This window comes from Eubalaena glacialis, chromosome 1, assembly GCF_028564815.1.
Source record: "Eubalaena glacialis isolate mEubGla1 chromosome 1, mEubGla1.1.hap2.+ XY, whole genome shotgun sequence".
Lineage (NCBI taxonomy): Eukaryota > Metazoa > Chordata > Mammalia > Artiodactyla > Balaenidae > Eubalaena > Eubalaena glacialis.
The window spans coordinates 7,559,754-7,577,595 of NC_083716.1; the positions used below are offsets into that span (position 1 = coordinate 7,559,754).

A 17,842-nucleotide genomic window follows, 5' to 3' on the forward strand; every position below is an offset into this window, starting at 1 on the left:
GACCTTTCTGTGCTGGGGAAGGCGGGGGCTGCCCGGGCAGCCTCAGCGCGCGGCTCCCTCCCTCCGACTCCTCCAGCGTTTGCCGTGGGAGATGCTTCTTCATGCTAACCCAGGGTCACACGTGTACTAGTTGAATCTCTTTTGGTGAAACAGGGCAAGTGGGGGGGTGAGAGGGGCCTCCACTCACCACCCTTGCCTTGGCTAATTGCACCCCTTGAATGAGTTCCGTGTTGCAGGGACACTGGACACTACACACTCCATTTTCCTCTGCGCTCAGGCCAGGAGAAGACCGGAAATCAAATAATGTGAGAAAGTGCATGCGACACCAATTATCTGAAAGGCCACTGGGAAAAGTTGTGTAAATACAAGTTAGTGGACAGAAAACAAAACAATTCAGATGCTAAAAAAAAAAAGAAAATTGGGCGGAAACCCATAATTACTTTAGGAGTTATGGTAATAAATTATTTATTAATGTAAATTACTTCACAGGCAAAGAACATAGAGGAGACTTGAGCAGAAGGTCCTGCATTATGTATAAAAAGGAATTGTAAGAATATTGTAGCAGCCCTGCTTGTGCCGCTCTGGTTCAGGTTTGTCAGCATTGTAATTATAAGCCCGTATTTTCTGTGTTTAATTACTTGGCTGTTAAAGTCTGCTCTGTGCATAAAAGGGTTTCTCCCGGGGGCACCCTCTGTACTAATTTCTACAGGGTAAACCATTTGGCTGTGTTGAGCTGTACAGGTTGAAAAGATACCACTTCGAGATTTGGTAGCTTTTGGTATTTTCACTCCACCGCTGTTTGTCACTGAAAGTGGGATGTGATTGCACCGTGCAGGAAAAAGCCAGCATTCAGAGGCTGAGCATTTTAGGTTTCTGAGAACAAACACACACATGACTGAAACAAAATGAACAACAGTGATAACAAAGCCAGAATTTCTGGTCTCTGCGGCTTTTTCCGTCTCTCAGAGATGGCCACGCTGCATATCATCACTGGACCAGGGTCTCCTATAAAAAACTGATTATTAACCAAAATAGGCTAGTATATCCATAACCAAAAGTGCATATGCATGATTTTTTTTTGGCTGCGTTAGGTCTTCATTGCTGCGCGTGGGCTTTCTCTAGTTGCGGAGAGCGGGGGCTACTCTTCGTTGTGGTGCGCGGGCTTCTCGTGGCGGTGGCTTCTCTTGTTGTGGAGCACGGGCTCTAGGCGTGCAGGCTTCAGTAGCTGTGGCTCACGCGGGCTCTAGAGCGCAGGCTCAGTAGTTGTGGCGCACGGGCTTAGTTGCTCCGCGGCATGTGGGATCTTCTCGGACCAGGGCTTGAACCCGTGTCCCCTGCATTGGCAGGTGGATTCTTAACCACTGCGCCACCAGGGACGCCTCTATGCATGATTTTTAAAAACTTACTTTTAGTGACTATTTTTATTTATTGTGGTCATAGGTGTGATCTTTCCATCTCTAAAATAGTGTAAGGTTTGTCCATACAGAGTGCTTTCGGTTTTTCCTTGCACCATTTATTGGTTTCAGACAGTGTTTCTGGAATAATGTACAGAATGGAAGTAGGTGCAAAGTGTAGTTAGCACATGATGGCTGTAGTTAGCACATGATGGCTGTTTACAGTGAAAAGGGAGCCTCCCAGGCTGCCTTCTCACCCGTGCTGGTCTGACATGGGCTGGAGAGGGGCCCCAGAGTTGCCAGAGGACAGGGGCTGGCAGCTGCCGGACTGGCCTTGGGCACCCCCAGTGTGGTGCATTGCCAGGTGGCCTTCCACGTGCAGAAATGGTCGTTAGGAGGCAGCCTGGCCCAACTGCAAGAGCACAGCCTTGGGATCGCAGGCCGCTGTTTGCTAGCTGTGTGTCCATAGGTGAGACGTGATGCTGTCTTGAAGTTCAGTTTCCCCACCAGTCACACGGGGAGTGCTGTGACACCCCACAAGATGAGTATTGTGCTTGGGATATGTGCTCACGCTTTTTCCCAACTTCAGCAAGGATCCCAATGGGGTGTTAGTTAATTAACAGTTAATGTGGATTTATTGACAGTTTCCTGAAAAGCTCTCCCAGCTGTCAGTTTTCTGGTCTGTATAATGGCACACAGCTTTGCTGCACACATCGGTTTAGAGATGAATCGCAGGCAGCTGCCCATTTCCCATGCTCTGTGCATACCCACAGCCCGGGTGGGAATCTGACGGAGATGGATGAAACCAACCTTTCTGTCTCTTCAGAGTTTTTGTTGCCACTAGCTTTTCCCAGCGTATTTCTGGAGATCGGGGATGGAGCAGGAGGTCTATTCAGAGCTGAAAGGGGCCGTCACAGGGCCCTAGTCCACACTCCCTCCTACAGATTGGGAGGCTGAGGCCCATGCTCCCAATGGCCAGTCTGGAGGGTTTTATTTACACCTCTGTACTGTCTGGGGATCCCACTGGGCCTCTTTTTGTGAGAGCAAAGACTTCCCAGAAGCAGTGGCAGCTGCCATGCGCCACCCCAACCTGGCTGGTGACGGCAGGGCCCCAGTAACCACTCCGAACCCACCAGCCTCTCGGGCATCTCCCAGCGCCCCTTGAGCCAGCCTTCCACTTGGTGGGACCAGTGGAGCGTTAGTTATCTCCAGCCATCCTTGTCCCTTGTCCTCAGGCCTTGGCTGAGGAGCTTGGCATCCTGTGTTGTTGTCATCCCTGAGCCCAAAACGCCGCTGACATTTTATGATTTATTGCAGGTGAGGGGGCACAACCAGAGGCTGAAGCTTGGGTGGGCAGAGCCCAGGAACCTTTTCTTTCTGACACAGCTCTGAATTGAGCCTCCATTCTGGTGATACAGGGAAAAAGGCGCTCCCGTGGGCCAGGGCCTCTAAAAGTTCATTTAAAAGTAGGTGACGCCATTGAGGGATAGCTCATGTCGTTGCCCTGTTTGTTTTTCCACCTGTGTTCTTTTCATAAGACCGGTTTAGTAAAGCTGGTTTCAGAGAGACACCTCAATTCTCTTGAGTTTCCCCTTGAAAGGGTTGGTGAGCTTCTACCCCCAAATCAAGCATAGAGTCCTTGCAGCCCTGAGGCCAAGTTAGCACAGCCCAACCCACAGGGCAGGGCGCAGGGCAGGAGACTGATGTCAGCACAATAGACAGATGTGAAATCCAGGAATGAGTCAGCCGGCCTTGATCTGACTGAGGCCTGCTGCCCCAGCCCGGGCAGCGGCAAGAACCTTCTGTACCTCCGGTCTGTGCTTCAGGTGTTTAACCTTTTCTAGAAACCACATTCTGCTGTGGTTATGTCACCATAAGGCAGCCTCTAAACACAGGATAAAGATATCCAAGGCTGTAAATATCCTCTGTCTTCTGAACGTAAGAAGGCTTGCAGTCCACTCAGAACCTGGGCCCCTGGGAATCTCCCTTCAAGTTTAAGGGCAGAAATGGAAACAAGAACATTTGAGGTCAGATGCTATTTGTGTTCCTCTGGGTGTTTTCTTTCTTTGAGCTCTGGATCTGTGCACCCAGCAGCCTTCTGCCCTCCTTCGTCAGGGGGTGGCTTCAGGACCAAAGCCTGTGATGCGGCTGGGGGATCTGAGCTCCTGCCCCCACGTGTGTGCCCGTCGGCTTCTGTGCCTCGGGGAGTGTCAGGCTCGGTCGTGGCGCCTCGGCTTGGACAGACACCGTGGAGGCCACCTAGTCAGGCCATCTGCGAGAGAGCTAGATGCTTACGTGGCTCATGTGTTTTGCGTAGTTTGCTCCACATCCGTAGGAAGAGTGCCGTGTGCGCTGATGCCGCTCCTGTGTGTGACCTCAGCCTTGTGAAGGCAGGCTCGGCAGGGAAGTGGAGGAGCTTTAGCTGCTCCTGAGGGTTGAAGTCAGGGGGGCTTGCCGAGAGCCTGAGTGGCCCTGTGTCCTGGGGCTGTGCCCCATCTGCTGGAGGCGTGGTGCTGGGAACCTCCCTGAGAAGCTCTAGGCCACGGTGTGTCTCGGCGGGAGGGGGGCTCACGCTATCCCCTTCACGTGAATGGTGGGCCTCTCGGGCCTTTCCCACTGGCCCTCCATCCAGAACATGCCGTGCAGCTCGGGGTCCCCACCCCCTCCTGTGAAAAGGGACCTTGAGGAACTTGAAGGGCAGAGTCATCCTTCTCCGTAATTCTACTTTCTGTTGTTGGCCCCAAACAAAACAAACACCAGAACACCAGTGTTCAATGACGTTCTAAATCCAGATTTTTGGAGACTGGGATGGTCAACCCTGCAGAACCTTCCTGGTGTGTCTGGATGGTCTGACTGGGCCGCCGCAGAGGTGTTTTGTGAACCCAGGCCCCTGTGTAGCCTGCAGTCCAGAGCAGCGGTTCTCAACAACTTCGTGTTAAAATAATCTGGGGAGTTTATTAAAATGCAGGCTTCTACCCCTAGAGATTCTGTGTATCAGAATCTGGGCCTGGGAATCTGCATTTTAACAACCCAGGGGATGCCCCTGCAGGTGGTCCTGAAACCACACTTTGAGACATCGTTGTGCAGAGCGTCCAGGTTCCTGTTCCAACCAGACCCCACAGAGATGGGTCCCCGGTTGCAGAAGGGCCGAGGCTCAGCTGTCCGAGCCTTCTGCAGTGTGGTCACAATCATGGCTGCCATCTCGAGAGCCTGTTCCGTCCTCGCAGGCCCTGTGCGAGGCAACTGTTTAGTTCTCAGAATAGCTCTGCAGGGTGGTTATCACCAGTCCCCTCATTTTATAGATGAAGAAACTGAGGCTCTGAGAGATTAAGTCACTTGCAGAGCTGAGGCTCGAACCCAAGTCCACACCCTTCGCACCACACCAAGTGAGCCCTGCTCAGTGGAATCCCCACGTCCATGGCCATTGTCACTTCTGGAAGAGTTATAGTTGTTTGTGCAGAAGTGGTATTGAATGGAGGGGCGGGGGTGTCCGGTATCCTCTCCTTGGAGCCGAACCGAGGCCTTTTGTACTCCGTGACGTTGGGCCTAACGCTCAGGGCGGTTTGCCATGAAAAATTAGCTTCTATTCCTGTTTCTTTTGTCTGGTGACCTGACCCAACAAATCGCCTTCTGTTCCCTGAGCGAAGGGGGAAAACACAAGGGCTAAACATAGCCTCGATTGTTTTTACTTTTCTTATATTGTACTTCGTGAAGCGATAAAGATAGAAACAATTAAAATATTATCTGCTCCGCAGACAGAACAAGTGGCCACCTGGCTGGTGTTGACACACAGTAGCAGTGCTCAGTATCGGGCAGTGCTTCGTGTTTTCAAAGTATGTTAGCTATTGCGGTGCCAGCCAGTGTCCTGGCTAGTTCATACACAACCATCCCTGGCCGTGGTGGGGTAGGGAGTTCAAGGCACAGCCCAGGTTGGACCTGCCTGGCCAAGGAATGGTTACCTGTGCCAGGGACAGAGGATAAGCGAGACCAAGTGAACACCCATGGTCTGCTCTGTAGTTTTTGTCTGCACTTCGTCATGCCCTCCTTCTTCCACCCACCACCGGCTGAGGTCTGCTGTGTGCCAAGCTGTGTGCTGGGCACGGGAGGGTCATGCTGGGACTGTGCTCCAGAACTTCTAGCTCAATAGATGACATAGACATGTGAACACATCATTAAAGTTCAGTTACCATGAGCCACGTGATTGAAAGTCCAGGCAAAGAGCTGCAGGTGCCCAAGGGCTTGTATGGGAGGGCGTATCTGCAGATGAGGTGATGTTTGAGTTGGCTCTGAAATGGGAAGTAAGAGACTGGTGCAGGTCTCTGCAAAGGTGTGAAGGCATGGAAGAGCTCACGTGGGAGGGGAAGCTGCAGGTCCACGGCGGTCGAGCTGTACCCTCATTTAACCGGTGGATTGAGTTGAGAACTGACTCTTTTACTCCTCCCTACAACAAAGACATCTATGTATTAAGGTCAATAGAGGCTTACTCTTCAAAACAGAGACAGGTAGTTCCTGTAGGCAGGTAGGAGCACGCGAGAGTTAGCCATCCAACCCCAGTTCCCACTGGGGATTTGATAGTTAAACCGCAAAACAAGTCGAATGCACGCCCCTCTGCACAGAGATGTCACCTGTGCTCATTCCTGCAATTGATTTATTAAACTTCAGTTTTATGTACTCTTCAGGGCTTTGTACACAAAACCAGGAGGAGTGGGCTTTATGGGCTGCTTCAGGGGTTTTCAAGGATGATCTTGGCTCTCCCTGACTCTTGTCTGACTTCTGCCGTCGCAGGAAGTCCGGCGTGCCTGGAGCACAGGGCCTACTGGGGAGACCACGAGTAGACGGGGCCCACGACATGTGCGGGCCTCAGAAAGTTCTCTGGGGGCAGAAAGGAAATGGGACTGGAGTAGGGAGGCCCGAGTTAGGAAGCACCAAGATCACAAGGTAGCCACTGGAGAGACAGAATGTTCATGCTTAACTGGCTCCCACTTGCCCTTTGTCTCACTATCTCCCTAGAGATGGGGAAAATTCCAGGGCAGTGAAAGAAAAATGGAACAGAAAGTGGTATCTTCTGAGGATAGGACCAATCTCTTTTAATTTCCTAGGTTTCCCAAGGCCTGGGACAGAGACCGTCTCCAGTGGGCTCTAGGCTCCTTAAGTTGGGGCCACTATGGTGCCATCTTGGGGCCCTCACTGCCCTCGGTTGGGTCCTTGGTTCCTTCCTCATCGACCACATTTGTGGCCCATGTGGCACCTCAATGCCTTGTCCCAGAAGGGGAGTCGGTGGCGAGCACTGTTTGATGGGAACTTCCTAAAAGACCAAAGGAGCAAACCCAGAGGAGGATGGGGTCATAGGCCCTGGTCCTCCACATATTTGTCCTTATAGAAAACGTAGAAGCTCCAGGGAAACAAAAATGAGAAAAATCAACTAGCTCTCTGCCAATCAACCGTGAACATTTTCGTTTATTTCCTTTTTATCTTCCCATATAACATACGTATTTCACTAAATAGGAATCACGCTGTCTATACAGTTTTGTATCCTGTTTCTTTATGCTTAGTATTGCATCATTAGCATTTCTCCACATCATTAATATTCTTTGAAACTGCTTTTTTTCATGCTCCATGGTATTCCTTGGTACTTTATTTAACCAGCCCCCTACTGTAGGACGTTTTAGTTGTGTTTACCGTTTTGCCATCACTCATATCATTTTGAAGAACATCATCATACATAAATCTCCACTTGTTTCTGAGGATAACTTTTCTTCTTCTAAATCAGAGATGGTCGTGATTCAGTCAAGGTTAGTTTGTATTTTTTAAAATTTTACTCTAGTATTAGTTTACTGAACTTTCAACTGCTGACAAATGTCAAATTGAAACTCTTTTAAAAGAATGGTGAGGGACTTCCCTGGCGGTCCAGTGCGTAAGATTCTGCGCTTCCACTGCAGGGGGCGCGGGTTTGATCCCTGGTTGGGGAACTAAGATCCCACGTGCTGCACTGTGTGGCCAAAAAAAAAAAAAAAAAAAAAAAAAGAATGGTGAATATTTGAGGAGTGGTAGGTAGTGAGGACCTATTTTGAACATAAATCCTATTTGCAAAAAGATAATTTTTAGTAATGATTTGTCAGTTTTTAGTAATGATTAAGTTACAGGAACACGTATCGAGACTTGCCGTGTATCAGGGCCCGGGCAGATTTCAGGGATGAGTTGAACTGGACGTTTAGCGTCAGTCCTGCTTTGTTCCCAGCTGGCCTAACTTGGCAGATCTCTCTCCTGCCTCTCCGGCTTCTAAGGCCCTCCTGTGGGAACAGCCTCTGGACGATTCCCGCCATGTCCCCTGTCCGGGGTCCCAGCGCCTCAGGCTCTGCGTCTCATGGGTGCACAGGGTGCCCTGGAGGAAGGAGCGTCACGTTTAGCCCTGATTTGGCTTTTCCTTTGGCTCGTGAAGCTCCTTTTGGGCCTCACTGGTCATTCCCTTTGAACCTGTCCAGTAGTTGCTGCTTGTGGCACTCAGCATGGAGTGAGTCCCTCAGGTGTGTCTCTCGGGGCCCTTTGAGAAGTGGCCACTGGTAGAGAAGATGGTCCTACAGTCCTTGCTGCCTGGAGCAAGGACGTCACAATTTTCTGAGTGATGGCTCATCTTGAACGACTAGTAAACTCCTTGAGGGCAGGGCCAAGGTCAGACTGCCTTGTGGTTCCCTCAGCGCTGCAGTGTAGCGAAAAGAGCAAAGGGCTTTGGGTTGGGTCAGCCTGGGTCTGCATCTCGTCACTTGTTAGGTGTGTGACTCGGGGCCACTTACTCACCCCCCCAAGCCTGGGTCTCCCCATCTGGGCAGCAGTGGTAGCCGTGCAGGGCACTGTGCGGGGTTACACCACCCACGGTGGATGCGCAGTAACTGATTGCAGTGCTGAGAATCAGTGTGTGTGAAATAGCTACTGACTGTCATTTCAGATTTTACTTCTCTCCTTCTACTGACTGACTCAGCCATACTTTTCTCCATATTCACATTTGCACAGTTTATAAATACGTGTAGATTAGAAAAACATAGAAACATGGTAGCATGTTGACCCCTGGCAGCACAGCGTATTTCTTAACTTTGCTTTTGTATTGTGAACTGGAATACAAGAACTGTGTCAAGTTTGTTCTCCTAAAATTCTCAGCACAGTGCCTGATTCCATAGTAGAAAACTAACAAGTAGTTCTTGAATATTTCTCTAAAGTAAGGGTTCAAGTGCAAAAGTCCGCATTTCCTAGCAGGGTTAGCTTGTTTATCCATGCATTCAAGGAGAGACCCGAATGTGTAAGCTGAAATTGTACCCTTACGTCTCTGCAGCCCAAGACTTACTTCTATAGATTTTAGCCACTTCGTCCTCGATTTCAGCCAGAGAGCAAGTGAACGTAAGGAAAGTCCTCAGTGATTGGCAGCTAATGTTGTTGGTTGTGGAACATTTTGGTGGAGGGGATGTAAATCCATGAAATGTCCAGTTTCCATTGTCAGCAAGTATTTTAAGGATGGAATTCAGATGCTCTAACCTGGCAGCGCCTCCAGCCCCTCTGGAGTTCTGACAGACTCATCTTTGGCTGTGGTCTTCCTGCCAGGGCGTCGAGTCCCAGCCCCAGAGCAGCAGAGCCCTAAGGCGGGACGTAACAGACACGTTGCCCCCACTCTGCTGCCGGCCAGGGCAGGGGTGAGGCAAGTCAGTTTCCCTTCTAGAAAATGAGGAGCCTTTGGGGTGAACAGTAGTGCTTTGGACTTTCCTGGGAGGCAGTACGGTATGTTGGAGAGGAAACCGTCTCAGGCGTCCTGGGGGCTGCCTGGATCCTAGACCTTGCCCTGCTTCTGGCTCAGCACCGTGGGACTCCTGTCCCCTCTCTGAGCCTCAGTTTCTCACCTGTAAAGCGAGGTTGGACTGCATGGCTTTTAAGGGCCTTTCTGGCTCTAACATCCTGTTTAAGACGGGTTCTTGGTGAGGAGGTAGAGGGCTGGCACGAAGGCCTTCTCAAATCCTGTTTCTCTTTGTTGTTTGCGAACCAGAAAATGACAGATGGCGAGACCTGGACAGGAAGTGCCCTCTTCAGATCGACCAGCCGAGCGCCAACATCTGGGAGTGCCTGCCCGACAAGTGTCAGGACGGCGCTCTGTGGCACCGGGAGGCCGCGACCGCCTGCGCGGTCACCAACCTGATCAAAGACCTCAGCCTCAGTGACCACAACGGGAACCCCTCAGCGCCCCCCAGCAAGCGCCAGTGCCGGTCGCTGTCCTTCTCCGACGAGATGTCCAGCTGCCGAACGTCGTGGAGGCCCCTGGGGTCCAAAGTCTGGACTCCTGTTGAGAAGAGGCGCTGTTACAGCGGGGGCAGCGTCCAGCGCTACTCCAACGGCTTCAGCACCATGCAGAGGAGCTCTAGCTTCAGCCTCCCGTCCCGCGCCAACGTGCTCTCCTCGCCCTACGACCAGGCGGGACTTCACCCCCGATTTGGCGGTCAGCCCTGCCAGGGGGCGCCGGGCTCGGCCACCTGCAGACAGGCAGGCGACATCTGGGGCCCCGACCCGAGCCCCGTGGGCGGGGCCCGACTGGACATGCAGCGGTCCCTCTCCTGCTCGCACGAGCAGTTCTCCTTTGCGGAGTACTGTCCCCCCTCAGCCAGCAGCACCCCTGCCTCGACGCCGGAGCTGGCCAGACGCTCCAGTGGGCTCTCCCGCAGCCGCTCCCAGCCGTGTGTCCTTAACGACAAGAAGGTCGGCGTCAAGCGGCGGCGTCCCGAGGAGGCGCAGGAGCAGAGGCCCTCCCTGGACCTGGCCAAGATGGCACAGGTAAGAGCCCCAGAAGGTGCTGCAGAAGCAACCAGGTGCTTATCGGAGCCTCCACGGCTCCTGGCCCATCCCGGGCAACTGCAGGGTGCCAGTGTCAGAAATGCCCAGGAAGTGGGTTTATTTCCTCGTTTTTAAAATTCTATACAGTGAAAGATGAAATCAAGCCCCCTCTTTTTTTGTTTTTTTTTAAACATCTATTTCTTTCCATTTAAAATCAGAAATGCTCTTTCCCTCTGCACACGTGCTAGTGGTACAGGAGCAGACAGATGATGAGAGGCAGGGCGTCAGGCAGTCCAGCATCACCAGACACTGGTGGTCCCCCTCCTGGCACTTTCTGGAGCCTCTCCCAGGAGCCCATCCCTGCAGCCGCCGTAGGAGCTGCTGGCACAGGCCGGGATTCAGTGTCACTCGGATCATGCTGATCCTGAGATCAGGGCCGGTGGGTGATAGTTTTAAAGAACGAGAAATGGGGGGAGGCACTTATTCTTTTGATTAAACTGCCAACACTGTGAGACCATCAAGAAATTATGATCACTCTGCTCTGTGCCACCTGTGTAATCATCCTTGCTGTTCACTGTAGGCGAGGCCTCTGGCCGCACACCCCTGTCACTTGTGCTTTATCCTCCGAGTCTCAGAGCCCTGCCTCGTGCTAACACTGATCTTGGGTATGGGTTTGAATGAGATGAACTTGGAGTTAATACACCATTATCAGGACAGTCTCCAAGCCTGAGCGCTGCCTGCGTTTGGTTCTCACTGCGGGGTCCCAAGGATCAGAGCGTGACAGTGAGGCCCAGGGAGCAGGGCTGGTCCTTGTGACCACCTGCCCACTCGAGGACAGATGGGTGTGGTGGGTAGAACGCGGCGCTCTAGGTTCTGTGTCCGGGGTTCCTCAGGTGCTCAGAGCCACGGTTTGAGCATTATCTTTTCTCGTCTTGTTATGTGAGCACCTGTCACGGCTGGGCTTGAGGGAGTGGGGACTAGCTTGGCGGTGAGAGGTTGGCCTCGCTCGTGAGCGTATGGCCACGTCTGTGCAGGCAGGCTTGTCGTGTCCACCCCTTCCCAGGCGGGCACCACTGCCTTCCTTCAGTGGCCAGTGCTGCTTTTTCAGCCGGGCCTCCTTTCATTTCAGAATGAAAATACAGCTTCTGTTTATGGCGTTTCCGTCTCCTCTAGTTCTCCCTCCAAGCCTAGAGGTCCCCCCAAAAGAAGAGGTGCAGGTATCTCTGGTCTAGACCACTCACCTGACCCCTGAGTCCAGCCTTTCTGGCCACCTTTGTCCAAGAGCCCAGGCCCTGCCCTCATGGTCAGTTTCCCTTCCTCCCAACGCCTCTCCAGGGGTGTCCAAGCTAGACAACGATCGAACACATTCATTCAAGTTGGACAGGCAGGTGGAATTTTCCTTCCTGGAGAAATGTCAATAGGTAAAAAGGCTGGAAAGGTAACAGATTTGGGTGACTGCTGAAGGAAACCCAGAGCCCTGAGTTGTGGGTACGATAAATGGCTTCAGTTAAATTTTTAATGCTGAGCTTGTTTTATTAGCTAATAAGCTAGGTAGGTAATAAAAACAACGTACAGGTGTAATTGTATTTTACTAGCCACAAGTTGGAATAACACCATTGGCATCACTGGAGACATTTCCCGTCCTCACTTGGGTAGAAACCATTTAAAGATATTTTGCCCAGTGGGACTGTGCCCAGATGTATGGACTGCTTCCCTGCCTCCAGGCAGCCCTCCAAGGTCCTCAGGAGTCTGCCCTCATTCTGCCTGTCTTTCCCCAGCCAAGGCCTGGAGAGGGCAGGGTCCTGGGAAAGCAGAGAAGGGGCCCCTGGGAAGCGTGTGGGCCGAGGGGTGCGGCCAGAGCCCTGGGGATAGATGGGCCCTGAGCCGCCCCCCACCAAGCCTCTAGACCCAGCCAGCCCTCTTCCCCTGGGGCGCCGCCTGCTTCGGCTCCCCCACCAGATGATTCATGGCCTCGGGAGGTGGGCCTTCCTCCTCCGGGAGCCTTGAAAGCCAGGCCCAGGGCCGCCTCTATGCATTTGAAGAGCCCTGGATGCAGCCTGGAGCATGTGGGGCCCTGCAGCCGGCACCCTGTGAGTGGTGTCTTGCTGGGGCGGGGGGGGGGGGGGCCTGCTCGCAGCCAGACAGCGGTTGTTGCAGGACTTACTGCCCCCAGACCCTGGCCTCCGCGTGCTCTTACCCGCATCTGTAGCTGCCGGGAAGCGAGCAGGTCTGCACGACGGTAGGAAGGCTGGCTTGTGCCGAGGGTCAGCGCTGCTCTCTGTGTCCTGCTACCCTTTCCTGCAGCCGGATCGCAGACTCTCTCTCGTGGGTCTTTTGATCTTGCTTTATACGGGCGCCTCCCTGGCGGGAGGGGTTCTGCGTGAGCGTCATTGTCAAGGAGCCCCTGTGTGCGTGGGCTCTGGGCCCAGGTGCATGAGAGACTCGGGCTGAAGGTACAGAGTGAGCGCATTGCGGTCAGACCTTTGGGACAACGGGCAGCTCTGATAAGCCCCGGCCACCAGAGGCGCTGACCGGGGCTGGGACCTCCCTGGGACCTCCCTGGGGTCTGTGTGAGCACCAGCGGCGCCCAGAGCAAGGATGGTAGCTGGGGCCTCTCCCGGCTGCCACAGAAAAGGGACCAGGGAGGGACCCCGGGAGAGTCAGGAGAGCAGGAGAGGCCGGACGCCCTGAGGTCCTCGTGTACACAGGGGGGCCCTGGGGTGGGCACCGCTCTGAGGTACGGGCTCTGAGCTAGAAGCCGAGGACTTGAGAAGTAGATGTGACCTTGGACTGTGTCCCTCCCAGCCCCTCCTGAGGAAACAGACCCTTCTGGAACACGGTGTTCACCTTTAGATCCTCATTTGGGGGGGCGGGGCATTGACAAATCAGAAGGCCTCAGAGATGGGGCAGGACGCTGGCAGCCCTGGGCAGATTGCTTAACATCTCTGTGCAGCAGATAATACCGGCACTGCCACCACCACCAACATAGGACTGTTGGGAGGAATAGGGGAAGTCACGTATGTGCGCATGTGTGCGTGTGCGTGTGTGGGTGTATGCTGTGTAAATGTGTCAGTGTGTGTGCACATGTATGTACGTGTGTAGCTATGTATGGATGTCTGTGTATAAATGTGTCTGTGATATCTTTTGATACATGTGTGTGTCTTTATCTACACACATATCACCTGCACATTGGCCCAGGGAGCGCTGACAGATACTGATTGTTGTCGTCGTGATGGCAGGGCTTGGGAGGGAAGGCGTGGGCTTGTTCTGGGCATCTACAGAGGCAGAACTGGGCCTAGAGGGTGACGTTCTGAAGACGCTCCTTTTCTTTATCTGACATCTCCTTCCTTCTGATTTTACCCTCCCTCTTCTGTCCTTGCCACTTATTTCTTCTTGCTGGTTCCTCTTCTTGCCTCATCCTTCTCTTTTTTACAATCTTTTTTTAATTTTTATTTTATTTATTTATTTATTTATGGCTGTGTTGGGTCTTCGGTTCTGTGCGAGGGCTTTCTCCAGTTGCGGCAAGCGGGGGCCACTCTTCATCGCGGTGCGCGCGCCGCGCCTCTCACTATCGCGACCTCTCCTGTTGCGGAGCACAGGCTCCAGACGCGCAGGCTCAGCAACTGTGGCTCACGGGCCCAGTCGCTCCGCGGCATGTGGGATCCTCCCAGACCAGGGCTCGAACCCGCGTCCCCTGCATTGGCAGGCAGATTCTCAACCACTGCGCCACCAGGGAAGCCCCCATCCTTCTCTTTTGAAAATGGGAAGGAGGCCTGCCCTGCAGCCCTGCTCGGCCTGCGGTAAACTCCACGTTTTAGAGCTGTGAAATGGGGAGAGAATCAGAATCGCCACCTGCCAGAGGAGGCTGGCATGTGTGAGCGTTCTTGTCTCATGTCTGTCACCCATGGTAGCAGGATGGAACGGACCCCAGGAGCCCACCCGACGCCCCTGCGGGCGCCCTGCCCTCCCAGCCAGGTCTCCGGACACAGCTCCCAGCTGGCAGCAGCGGTGGCTCTTGTCCCTCGCAGCAGTGGGGGAGGGGGCTGGTGAGAATTGCGTTCAGATTGTCTTTGCTTCTTAAAGCCTGAGTGCCGGGCTCTCAGGCAGGGAGCTGGGTCCTGAGTGAGGGCGGGCGACTGTAGGGAGGGGGCCCCCGCGGGGAAGGATGGCACAAGGACCTGGCCCCAAAAGGCCCTCCCTCCCTGTAACCGTGACTGCAGGCCCTCGTTCCACAGAGCTGGATGCTCAAAGGTGGCCCGGGGGTCAGTCTTGCCTCGTGCGCGCCAGGGCTGGTCCTGCTGACCTCCGCACGCAGCTTTCCTCACGCGGTCTGTCGAGGCGCCTTCTGCCTGGTGTTTTATGTGGAGCTGCAGCCTCCTCTTTGCAAAATGACAGTGTGTGCCATTGAGGGCAGGGCCCAGCCTGAGCATGTGAGCTGTTTATTAGTGGGACGTTCGCTGACATTATTTATTACTGCTTTTTTGAGACCTGGTTTGACCACCAAGCATTGGTTGACTCCCAGTGAGACCTGGGCTGTGCGTGGCCATTTAGACATGGATCGCATGTGTGTGAGCGAAGATTTCAGCAAAAGCGACAGTCAAGGATTACCCGCTGAACGCCATGCCCTGGGTGTCACAGGCCCTGCTGTATTTTTAACTCCAAGCTGGTCAGCTTGAAAGAGCAACAAATTGTATTTCTCAACAGTGCTTCCAACAGAAGGGAGACGTTTGTGAGGAGGGGTCAGGATGCTGGAACAGAGGTTTGATTGATTGCAGCTGCCCACACACTGAGCCCCCGAAGCTCCCAGAGCAGGCCTCAGAACAGGCAGCAACTGTTGTGTTAGCAGATGTTGGAGGGGCCGGTGAAAGCTGGCCGGGGGCAGTGTGGGGTAGGAAAGAAGCATGAGGTAGAAACTACGCTGAGAGCCATGGTTCCTGCGGATGAGTCCAGAAGAGCAGGTTGGCCAGGGCTGCGTGGGCTCTGAAGGGTGAGGGGTTGGTGGGGGGAAGTCAGCGGAAGGCTTATCGCAGACGCTCCTCAATGACTCGTGCCTCTTTGCTGGCAGGGTCGCCCCTGGGTGACGCTCCCCCGGTCAGCCTCCTGCTCTGGCCTGTGTGCTGGGGGGGTCTGCCTTTAACGAGCGGTGGCCCTCACACCACTGGCTGCACTCCGGCAGCCCTGGCAGCTGCAGGCCAGCTGTGCTTTCTGTTGGCAGATTCCTGGGCTCAGGCCTGGCCTGCCTGAGCCTTTATGGCCTTCTGTCCCCTCTGCCAGCGGCCGGCCACCTCACTGGCTCCAGTTTCCTGCCCCTTTGCACCCTTAGCATCCTTCCTGCTTGTGTGGGGAACTGTGCTGACAGCAAGCAGAGGAGTTCAGAGGTGGGTCGCCCTTCACAACACAGAATGCAGATGGGTGTTAAGATCTTTGAGGAATAGTCATGGAAAGCCCTGGGATTCCAACTGGGATGATATAAATGCTAAATAAAAGTAAAGGCAAAACCACTGTGGGCACATGGGAATAGTTGCTTCCCGTGAGGAAACAGGATGGGCTTGAACAAAGGAAGAGAGCCTTTAAGACCCAGGCCATCAGAGCAGTGGATGCCAAGGGTGGCAGCTCCTTCCATGCTCTTGACAGACATTGCTGGTCAATTGCGGTGGTCCTTCTGGTTGAACTCAGAGGAAGTCTAGAATCTTCCCCTCCGTGATCTTGGCAGCCACTGCTAAGTGATCTGCCACCTCTGCTCTTGTTCATCCCTCACTCGAGAGTCCGGGAGAGTTGGTGACTTGCGCAAAGCCACGCGGCTCCTGAGGAGGCTGGGAAGACCGGGTTCAGTGTTCCTCCTGTGCTGTGACCTGCCCCCAGGGGCCCCTTCCAGGTAGCTGACACTCGCGGGACACAGAGGGCGGCGTAGAGGAGAAAGTGTGAGCTCTGGTGTCAGGTGGGGCTCAGTTCCCCACTCTGCTACTTTTTTAAGCTGTGTGCCCTTGGGCAGGTCACCCTCTGTAAGCCTCCATTTTCCTGTCTGTAAAATGGGAATGACAGTTCCTGTTTCTCATGGGTGTGGGCAGGACTCGCGTGGTGTGCATCCAGCCAGGGATGATGCTTTCCCGTCAGAGCCGCACCCTGCGGCCTGTCTCGTGGGCTCCGGCGGTCAGCTGGGCTTGCTGCTTCTGGCACAGGGGTGTCGTGATCCTGCAGCCGTGGAGCAGGGCCGGGCCAGGGCGGGAAAATAGTTTCAGCTCTCTCTAGTCCTTCCTTTCTCCCAGAAACACCACAGAGCCCCTGATGGGGGTTCTCATAATTTGAGGAAACCCCTATTCAGACCCCTGGATCCTTCCTTGTGTCCCAGGCACAGCCACCAGGTTGCATAAGCAATCTGCTGAAGGTCACTCGGATCAGGGCCGAGTGTTGACACAATAGCTTTGATCTGCTGGGGAAAAGAAAAATAGAAGGAGTTCAACTGGGGACATGCCAGGGAGGCAGCTTTTAACGCCACTCGGTGATTTTCCATGCTTTAATTGAGAGCCTCTCTGAGCCGAAGGGTGCTTGAGGCGACAGAGCTCTGGGGGTGCCCAGGGCTTTCTGGATGGGGCCTCTGCTTCATAACCCAGGTGCCCAGGTGGAAGCCCCTCCAGCTCCCCGCATGAGCTTGGGGCACCCGCGACTGGCCAGGCCCCGCTCCTGTGCCAGGCGTGGAGGCAGGAGGCGGACGCCCTGCCCCAGGAGCCCACAGCCTGTGGGCCGGTGGGAGGCGCATCTGAGGACATCTCCGGCCCTGCTTTGTGGGGAACGTCTGGAAAACGTCTACTCTGTTGTGTTGGATGTTTCCAAGGCAAGTCCCCACACATGGTGGTTCCGCGTGCCTGCTGAAGTCTTGTGTTGGGTGGCAGAGTGAATGGCCAGGAACTCGGTGTGGCTGTCAGTGCCCTGTCCGCCTGCTGTGTGCATTGGGCATCTCTGGTCCCTGGTAGCATTTAAAAGAGGCCAGGCTTCCAGAGTGTTCTCACAGTGCCTTAGAATTGTGGGACCGCGGAAATAAGCCCTGAGGCGGCCCTGGAAGAGTGCAGGTGGGGTGGGTACCGGGGCTTGCACGAGTGCGTGCGCAAAGGTCAGAGTCAGGAAGGGGCTGGGAGGAGCCCAGTGTGGCTGGAGCAGAGCAGATGATGGGGGCAGGGGACCCGAGCGCAGGGCCTTCTCGGTAGGTCCTCTGAAGATGTTTGTCTTTTATTCTGAGCGCAGGGGGAAGCGTTAGAGAGTTTTAAGCAGGGGAGTGACAGCCCCGCCCTCAAGCTCCTGGCTGGGGGGAGCAGCATAGACTGGGGGGTGGGGGAGGCAGGGGGCTGTTGGCAGATAGGACCGTGGGCTAGACCAGGGCAGGGGACACGCTGATTCCTGTTCGGGGCTGAGACATTCTGGAGGCGCGACCAACAGGCCCAGCCAGGGGGTTGATCTTGTCATTAGCTTCCAAGCCACAGACCTCACTGGGCCGAGAATCAGTCACCCTAATCCCCAGAGATAACTGTCTTTAAGCTATCGTGTTTAGAGTTTGCTGATCGTAAGTCCCTTTTGTTATCTCACCTGCAGCCCTCACTTTGCCTGTATTTCTTCATGATCTCAGTAGAAGTGAAGTGTAGCTGATCACC

General features: G+C 54.1%; 1 protein-coding gene across 1 annotated transcript in view; it reads left to right on the forward strand.

Moving 5' to 3' along the window:
* FAM53B (family with sequence similarity 53 member B) overlaps nucleotides 1-17,842 on the forward strand; it is a 114,490-nt gene that overhangs the window by 49,022 nt on the left and 47,626 nt on the right. The window contains exon 4 of the mRNA XM_061185419.1: nucleotides 9,421-10,199. Coding sequence (XP_061041402.1) covers nucleotides 9,421-10,199 — 779 coding nt within the window. The remainder of the gene's footprint in view (nucleotides 1-9,420; nucleotides 10,200-17,842) is intronic.